This window comes from Tupaia chinensis, unplaced genomic scaffold, assembly GCF_000334495.1.
Source record: "Tupaia chinensis unplaced genomic scaffold, TupChi_1.0 Scaffold000001_1, whole genome shotgun sequence".
Taxonomy (NCBI): Eukaryota; Metazoa; Chordata; class Mammalia; order Scandentia; family Tupaiidae; genus Tupaia; species Tupaia belangeri.
In genome coordinates this window covers 4,336,879-4,346,132 of record NW_006159427.1, presented here as the reverse complement: position 1 = coordinate 4,346,132, position 9,254 = coordinate 4,336,879, and the positions used below count along the sequence as shown (strand labels likewise).

At 54.3% G+C, this 9,254-nt stretch overlaps 2 protein-coding genes across 2 annotated transcripts in view; both read right to left on the bottom strand.

Annotated features, from left to right (window-relative positions):
• Window positions 1-1,556, bottom strand: part of GAD2 (glutamate decarboxylase 2) — a 103,021-nt gene extending 101,465 nt beyond the window's left edge. The window contains exons 1-2 of the mRNA XM_006139728.2: window positions 825-1,556; window positions 14-105 (exon numbers count right to left, since the gene is read on the bottom strand). Coding sequence (XP_006139790.1) covers window positions 14-105; window positions 825-900 — 168 coding nt within the window. The 5' untranslated portion in view covers window positions 901-1,556. The remainder of the gene's footprint in view (window positions 1-13; window positions 106-824) is intronic.
• A 5,129-nt stretch (window positions 1,557-6,685) lies between these two features.
• Window positions 6,686-9,254, bottom strand: part of MYO3A (myosin IIIA) — a 286,656-nt gene continuing 284,087 nt past the window's right edge. The window contains exon 33 of the mRNA XM_006139727.2: window positions 6,686-7,089. Within this exon, the coding sequence (XP_006139789.1) occupies window positions 6,969-7,089 (121 nt within the window). The 3' untranslated portion in view covers window positions 6,686-6,968. The remainder of the gene's footprint in view (window positions 7,090-9,254) is intronic.

Here is a 9,254-nt window from a genome sequence, read left to right as displayed (position 1 = left end):
CGCCAGCGCCGACCTTGGCCGCCCTCCCCGGGCGCCCGCACTCACCGCACAGCTTGTTTCCGATGCCGCCCGTGAACTTCTGGGCCACCTGGCACCAGGCTCTCGCTGCGGGGAGAGAAAGGCAGGCGAACAGCGAGGCAGAAAGATTAGTGCATGGACGCGGGAGATGTTCTGTGGCCAATGTCAGCACACCCGGGGACCAGGAAGGGGCCGCCACTTTCCTTCTGCTTGGCTGCCCCGACTCAGTGCGGCCGACAGGTGCGCGAGGCGCTGGAGCTGGGCGGCCCGGCCCGGCCCTGGTGGTGGGTCTGCTCCCCCAGAAGCCCGCACCGCGGCCCTCGGCCCTCGGCCCTTGCCTTCAGGTGCCAGTCGGTTCAGGCAACCCCTCTGCCTTGCCGAGAGGTTTTCTAGACAGCAAGGCTGTCCATTTCCAATCAGGCTCTCTTCAGACCGAGAATTCTCTCCTCTTTCCCATTTTCCAGCGTCCTCCCCACGCTGACCCCCCCGCCCAGGTCCAACACGAGGTCGGAGCAGCACCCCAGGCCCACGGAATTCGCTGTCCTAGAGACTCCGCTGTCTTTGACAGGGGGTGAGGGAGGGGGCAGGGACCCGCGGACGAGGCTGGGACTCTTCGGGCATCTACCCAAGGGACAAAGGCTGCGGGGGCCTCGGGCTCTTCAGCCATCAAGGACTTACCCCGAGATCAGGGTGAAGCGCCCGAAGAAGTTTGCTGTTGCAGGAAGAAAAATCTCCGTCTTCACAGTGGCCCTGCAAACCCCTGTCCGCCAGCAAACCTCACCTCCGACAGGTCCCCTTTTTCCTACCTGTGCTGGGGTTCTCGGGATCCCCGGAGCCATCTTCAGACCCGAAGGACCAAAAGCCAGAGCCCGGAGATGCCATCGGCGTTGTGAGACTGGAGCAGGTCGCCTCCGAGTGGGAGCTGCGGGCGAGCAGCCTTCGCCTCGGCCCTGCGCGCGCGTGCGTGTCTGTGTGTGGCGGGAGGAGGGCACCGCGCGGGGACCGACGCGGCGGAGCAGGGGGAGAGGGTGTCACACAGGGACAGGAGACGTGCGTGTCTGCGTGAGCGTGTGTGTGTTGGAGTTAGGGCTCCGGGAGGTGGCAACGCTCTGGAAGGCGTGGAGGTTAAATAGGGAAGGGGACCGAAGTGCTCTCTGTCCGGAGACGCGGAAGCGCGGAGCGCTGGAGGGATTTTGAGGGAGAAGGAGCCCAGTGGGGATGGGTGAGGAGGCGGATGAGGGGAAAAAATGGGAGAGGGAGGGAGCTGAGTCGTGTGGGTGCAAGGCAGACAATGCGCGCTAGCAGGAGTCAGAGTGAGGGGGTGGGAGGCGTGCAGGCGCACCCCTGGAGAGCTGGCGGCTGGAGGCGCCCGCTCCCGCGCTCGCCGCGCGCGCTGTCCAGGGTGCTACCGAAGTCGCGGCGCGCTGGCTCGGCAAGGGGTGGGCAGGGGAGACCTCGGCGAGGCGGGCAGGTGGCTGAGACCTGTTCTAGAGAAGCATCGACCGGCGTATTGTTTGAGGTCTGGCTCCCGCTACGAGGAAGGACGCGCGGCCCTGGCGCCGCCTTCCTCCGAGCGGGTGCTGAGGTCGCTGTGACCTCGACATCTCGCCAGGGCCGGGTTCACCAGCTTAAGGAGGGGACAGTGGGGGATGAGCGCCTACACGCGTATGGCCTCGTTTCAGCTTCTCAGTGGAGCCTGCTTCGCTGCGCACTGAGCCGCGCCATCCCCGCGGCGTACAGTTCCTGCACAGCCGGCGCTTGGCCGCGGGACCCCCAGTCCAGGTTCTGTCTGGCGGCTGGGAAGAAAGACTGCTGATGGAGGCAATTAAAATCCACACTGGAGTTATCCCGGAGGACCTCAGGCTGGGGGGGGGGGGGGGGGAGGTGGATAAAACGAATGGAAACGTCTTGGAGGCATTAGAGAGTGGTCAGAGCTTGCAGGATTGACGGCTGATGGGGGAGGTCATTTGGTGACCTTGTCGGGTGGAAGCGTGGAGGGCGGGTTGCTTTCTCTGACAAGAATCGGGGTGTGCGTGGGAGGGGTGCACGAGGTTTCCAACGAAGCCTGGGTTTCTCTCATGGGTTTCCATATCCTAGGAGCTAAGAAGGCACCATCTGCTGGGACCTCGGCTTAGGGGGCCTCAAACCAAGGATCTCTCTCCTGCGCCAAAGAGAATTTTCACCGTAGTAGGTGAAAATTCACCTAGTGGGTAGGAAAGTCTGGGCAGAGAACCAGAAGAGAGCAGAGGCGCTCTCTCTAAGGCCTAGTGGATAGGGGCGTCCCCTTTTGTAGTAAAACAGCGATAACCCAGAATCTTTCCTCTTTGATGGTTTCTTTTCCCACAAGGCGGGAGCCCCAAGGTTGCGGGCCCTTGGCGTTCGGCTGCTTAGTCTTGGCGGTCGAGATCAACTTCAAGTTCGCCTTGCTGCTCCTGGGCTCCGGACGGAGGGAGGGGATGACGCGGGCAGAAAAGGGCTGCATTGGGCCTGGCGGCGCCCGCCCTCTCTACACCTTTACGGAGCGCCTGTCATTTCCATTGCGCTCGCGAGCTGTCCTCTCTCCGACCTCCTGAACCGGACACCAAGCCGCAGCCCGAGCAGACGCGCGGGTCCTGTCTTGGCTACCTCGACCCTCGTTTAGCAGGGACGTCGTTGGGCCCGGGTGGCAGCCTATGGACCCATGTCCTGTGTTCCCTGGCCTATTCTTCCCACAAAGCTCTGTCCTCTTCCCACTTGCCCAAGTTCGGGGCGGGGGTAGGGAAGTTCTGGAGGAACCGTAGGATCTGCACTTCGACTGCCTGCGGCGCGGGGGGGTCCGGATGGCTGGGAGCCAGGGCGGTCCAGGTGGGGTCCTGCCGGAGGCGGGGCGCAAAGCCGGCTCTGCAGAGAAGCCGGGCCCAAAGGGCCACTGGCGGTGGTCATGAACCCAGACCTCCACCTGACAGGTCTTTCTGGCTATCCCGGCTCCGACTGTCCAGCTGACAAGGCACTAACAACTCCAGGAAAATGAAGACTGCCCTAGGAAAGTCTGAACCGAGGGTGGGGCAGCTCCGCTCCACGCAGGGACCAGCTCTTTGTTCAAGTCAGCACGGAATCCTGTAAATATTTCGCTTCCAGTAGGTGGGCTGGGTTTGCAGAACTTTTCTACAAGGACAAGCAGTCGAAAAATACAAAGGTTCTTAAAAACAAGAGTTTGAAACACACAAAAAATCCCCAAGAAAGAAAATGGATTAAACAGGAGAAAGGTAGAAATCCCAACACCTGAATTTATAACTGTTTTATTTTTTTTTCTTTTGCTCTTACTTAAATGGCACTGTTTAAACTCCATTAAATCCTGCACTTCCAGCATTCTTTGAATCGAATGGTGGTGTTCACATTTTTTATTTGAACACATCCTACTTCAGATGCAGACGGGATCTGATTTGTCTTTCCTTAACGTCGTCCCTCCCTGGACCGCAATTCGCTGGGTAGGGGCTTCCATTGCGCCCAGACGGCATTCCCGTATCTCTAGGGCTCGGGGTTGGAGATAACAAAAGAACACGGGAGGTAATAATTACAGTCATTAGTTCACAAAGGCGGCAGTCGCCGAACGGGAAGGAAGGCGGGCCAGCGCCACGCCGGGAAGCTTTCAAAGGCCCTCCCTGCAAAGAGCAAAACGCAGCGCTGCAGGGGCAGCCCGCTGGGGCCGCTGGGGCCCTTTCTTTGCATGACCTATTTCTTGTAGAAGTTTGTCGCGAGATCGTGTCTCAGGCCAGGACAGAGAAGTGTTTGGTACAAGTTCCCTCTTCCTATCCTTCCACTATTGAAATGCAAAGGACACAGAATGAAGGGAAATAGAGAAAAAACAAACAAACAAAACAAAAAACAAGACAAAGAAATACAAAGGAAAACAAATATGTAGCAATCTTTCACAAAGCGTTGGCCATTCTCTTTCCTAGTTTCACTTAAAGCGGGAGGAGAGGGAGTACGGAAGGGAATCTGTGGCCCACCAGCCCCCAACCCAGCAGAGGCTGAGGCCACTAGAGAGGAACCCGGAGAGAAGGGTGGGCTTCTGGAGCTGAGCTCATTTGCCCATCCCACCCCACCCCAGGGCCTCCTAGTGGTAGGTGGACCCGGTATAGGGGCAGGGGTGCTGGTCACCTTGGGTCACAGATGTTCTTGCCCTCTCCCATCTACTGTGCCTTGTGCTGGTTTCCTTGGTGTCTGGGGCTGCGTCCAACCGCTCCGCTGATCTGCAAAGCCTGAGGGTGACTCCCCTTTCCTGATCCCAATTCCCAGGGAGGCCACTGAGCTAACTCAGGTTAGAGCAGGGCCTGGAGTGCCCTGGGGTCCAAGCTCCGCTGCCAGCTAGAGCTGGATGTTCCCTTCAGCAGATCTCATTTGTCAAATCAAGAGGTTGCTCCAGTCATCTCTAGAGACGTTTCATCCCCAGCTTTTTGCGTCAGAGAGACTTTCACCTCCCAAGACTAGGGGTGTAACAAACGTTATCCACTGGCTGTATGTGCCCCATCACCCCTTCAGTATTTCCCAAGTTTCCCTGCTCTGGCCCTTGGGTTCAAGAACTGAGGGCACCTGCAGAATGGACTGGCTAGAACTCCTCCTTAGATTCAACCATAGGTGTCACCACCCTACGACCCGTCTTCACCCTCTCCAGGCCCCGTAGACACGCGCACAGTGTCAACTCACTCCAGTTTTTAACAGAAGGTGCAAACCCTCTGCCCACCCTACCCCTCCCTCATCTTCAACACACCCAAATTCAGGACACGGGAGAATGAACGTTCCAAATCTGCAGTTCAGGGACCTAAATCTGAGCTTTCTCAGGTATCTAGCAGGCTGGGCCAAAGGAGGCCAGGTGAATTGAGATAACAACGTGTGTGTATGTGTGTGTGTGTGTGTGTTACGTGTGTGTGTGTGTGTGTGTGTGTGTGTGTGTGTTTGCGTGTTTTGTGGGGCTGGGGAGCTGTCTGGAGGTCGCATTTGTGTCTCAGTTAGGGCTTTTAACTTAGATGGGCTGTTTGAGATGGCAACGGGAAGGAAGGCGGGCCAGCGCCACGCCGGGAAGCTTTCAAAGGCCCTCCCTGCAAAGAGCAAAACGCAGCGCTGCAGGGGCAGCCCGCTGGGGCCGCTGGGGCCCTTTCTTTGCATGACCTATTTCTTGTAGAAGTTTGTCGCGAGATCGTGTCTCAGGCCAGGACAGAGAAGTGTTTGGTACAAGTTCCCTCTTCCTATCCTTCCACTATTGAAATGCAAAGGACACAGAATGAAGGGAAATAGAGAAAAAACAAACAAACAAAACAAAAAAACAAAACAAAGAAATACAAAGGAAAACAAATATGTAGCAATCTTTCACAAAGCGTTGGCCATTCTCTTTCCTAGTTTCACTTAAAGCGGGAGGAGAGGGAGTACGGAAGGGAATCTGTGGCCCACCAGCCCCCAACCCAGCAGAGGCTGAGGCCACTAGAGAGGAACCCGGAGAGAAGGGTGGGCTTCTGGAGCTGAGCTCATTTGCCCATCCCACCCCACCCCAGGGCCTCCTAGTGGTAGGTGGACCCGGTATAGGGGCAGGGGTGCTGGTCACCTTGGGTCACAGATGTTCTTGCCCTCTCCCATCTACTGTGCCTTGTGCTGGTTTCCTTGGTGTCTGGGGCTGCGTCCAACCGCTCCGCTGATCTGCAAAGCCTGAGGGTGACTCCCCTTTCCTGATCCCAATTCCCAGGGAGGCCACTGAGCTAACTCAGGTTAGAGCAGGGCCTGGAGTGCCCTGGGGTCCAAGCTCCGCTGCCAGCTAGAGCTGGATGTTCCCTTCAGCAGATCTCATTTGTCAAATCAAGAGGTTGCTCCAGTCATCTCTAGAGACGTTTCATCCCCAGCTTTTTGCGTCAGAGAGACTTTCACCTCCCAAGACTAGGGGTGTAACAAACGTTATCCACTGGCTGTATGTGCCCCATCACCCCTTCAGTATTTCCCAAGTTTCCCTGCTCTGGCCCTTGGGTTCAAGAACTGAGGGCACCTGCAGAATGGACTGGCTAGAACTCCTCCTTAGATTCAACCATAGGTGTCACCACCCTACGACCCGTCTTCACCCTCTCCAGGCCCCGTAGACACGCGCACAGTGTCAACTCACTCCAGTTTTTAACAGAAGGTGCAAACCCTCTGCCCACCCTACCCCTCCCTCATCTTCAACACACCCAAATTCAGGACACGGGAGAATGAACGTTCCAAATCTGCAGTTCAGGGACCTAAATCTGAGCTTTCTCAGGTATCTAGCAGGCTGGGCCAAAGGAGGCCAGGTGAATTGAGAAGACAACGTCTGTGTGTGTGTGTGTGTTTGCGTCTTTTGTGGGGCTGGGGAGCTGTCTGGAGGTCGCATTTGTGTCTCAGTTAGGGCTTTTAACTTAGATGGGCTGTTTGAGATGGCCGTGGGGGAGGGATTGCAGATAGAGACTGAAGACACCTCAGCCTGACTCCCTGGGTCCTGCAACCAGCACAGTAGAAGCTAGGCCCAAAGGGGAGCAAGGTGGACCACACCCAAAAAAACAAGGACTTTGCAAGACTTCCTTTATTTAGCAACTAAGGGGAGGGAAAGTGCAAGTGTGAGATGAAGTTCTCCCCATGCAGGTGGGTCCACAAACAGGGTCAGGAACGAATGAACAAGGAGATGCTAGGAGACTAGGAGACGGGAGACAAAGATGCCCAGCCGGCAGCACAGTGAGAGGGAGGGTGCAGGGCGCCCAGACCTGGCATTCAGTTTCCCAAGGGCTCTTGGTTCTTCCTTTGGAACACCGAAGGCGGGCCCTGGCACTCAAGGGGCGAGTGCCCTGGGCAATCACTGAGGAGATTTAGGGCCGTGGCTGCAGTGCCTGGTGGGGCCAGTGCCAGTGGGGCCGGTGGGGGTTCCCCGCTTTGGCCTCTGCAGCACTCTGCGAAGTGGGGGCTTCCCAGTAGCTGGGCTACAACTGCTGCATCAGACGCCGACGCTGAGAGGTTTTGCGCAGGAGTCTCCTGTAGTCGTAGGGGCTGTCTGTGGGCTTGCTCTCCTCCTCCTCTTCCGGGCTCTCCGCTGCCCAGCACCTGTGAACCAGGGAGACCCAGGGCCCCACCCAACGTCAGTGTCCATAGCGCTCAGCGCAAACCCCCCCAGCCCGAGTTGGGCGGGTCACTTCTCCACGCAGTCCACCCACTACTGGCATTCAAGAAAAGCACACTCAAAAAAGATCAAGCCAATAGCCAAATGTAATGGCCACAATTCTCTCAGCAGGTTTTTCAAAACTTCTCTGAGCCAAGGAGCAGAGGGGCAGACGTTTTTGTGTTTGAGAGCTAAGTCAATAAAGCATCTGAAGGTAATAAAGCATCTTTCAGATGGAAAAATTCACAATCAATGAACAAGTATTTTTGTAACTTAATTGTTAACACATTTCAGTCAAACAGGACAATTCAAAGTGTTGAAATAGATACCTATATTTTGCTTTAAAAGTTGCTTGAATATTTCTTAAAAAACAATCCCCTTGGGGTCTGAGGGCAGCATGGTGATGGAGTGCTAGATTGATTCCCACAGGGCAGATCCTCAGATGGAGTCCTGGACCTGGTGGCTTGCTTTCTCACTTTTCCTCTCTCTCTCTCTCTCTCTCTCTCTCTCTGTGTGTGTGTGTGTGTGTGTGTGTGTGTGAATGCATGTGTATGTCTGGTGAGCATGTGCGCCCTGGAGCAAATTTAAAATAACAATAACAATGATAAATACATTTAAATAAACCGTTCTTTAACAACAACAACAACAATCTCCTAAATCTGACCAAAGTCAAATCTATATGGCCTTATAGTGACACAGGGGAGGTTGGCCCTGCTAGCTTTTATCAGTGTTTCAAAATTTTCATCCAGGCTGCTTGGCTAAGTTTCCTGAACCCACTGCTGAGAAACCTGGTTTGTGTTTGCCTTTAGTTTCTGCAGTGGGGTGCAGTTACGTAAACTCATTCATTCACTGAGCACCTACTAAGTGCCAGCCGCTAGCGTAGATGATGGCTGAACAAAAGCCCCTGCTTCTATAGTTTATAGCCTAGCCTGGGAGAGGACTGTAGATGACTTGAAAGTACCTAGTGCTGAGAAGTTGCTATCCGAAAGAACAAACCAAGGTAATGGGGAGAGAGTGAGGTGTAAGTGTGTGAGTGTGTGTGTGTGTGTAAGCTATTTCACAGTTAGTGGTCAAGAAAGGCCTCTCCATAAGATGACATCTGAGGAGAAACCTGAAGGAAGAGAGCGAATGAACCATGTAGATCTTTTCTGGAAGAGCAGTCATTCCAGGATGATGGATCAGTCAATGGAAAGGTTCCAGAGGAGCCTTTGGACACATTATGTGTGAGGAACAGCAAGGACACCTCTGTGACTTGAATGGAGTAAGTGAGGAGGAAAATAGAGATGAGAGCAAGAGGAATGAGGCTATTGTGCGGCAGGGGATTTATCTCTTTGGGACCATGACGAGGACTTGGATTTTACTTAGAGTGAGAGAAATATTGAAGGGTTCTGAGTGAAGTGACTCGTCAAAAGATCTGGCTGCCCTTGTGAAAGCAGAGTCCAGTTGTGAGAGAGCGTGATAGTTCAAGCAAGATGGATAGTGGCTGAGGCAGTTTACAGAGAAGGAGGTGAGAGTTGGCCAGGTGATGACCATATTTGGGAGACAGAACTGTAAGACAGACTGAATGTAGGGTGTGAAAGAGAGGGTCCAAGAATGTCCCCAAGGTTTTCACCTTAAATAATTGGGAGGATGGAGTTGCAATTTAATGAGATGGGGAAGGCTTCAAAAAAACATACGTTGAAGGGGAGGAATAAAGATTTTAGTTTTGGTTAGGCTAAGCTTAGGATACTTAATAGATTTTTTAAAAAAAATTATTTTATTTAACTTTATTTATTTATTTATTTATTTAATTTGACCAGAGAGGGAGGAAGGGAGGGAGGGAGGGAGAGAGAGAAAGAGAGAAGAGAGAAAAGAGAGGAGAGAGAGAGAGAGAGAGAGAGAGAGAGAGAGAGAGAGAGAGAGAGAGAGGAAAAGTGAGAAAGCAAGCCACCAGGTCCAGGACTCCATCTGATTGGGGTCTGAGGGCAGCATGGTGATGGAGTGCTAGATTGATTCCCACAGGGCAGATCCTCAGATGGAGTCCTGGACCTGGTGGCTTGCTTTCTCACTTTTCCTCTCTCTCTCTCTCTCTCTCTCTCTCTGTGTGTGTGTGTGTGTGTGTGTGTGTGTG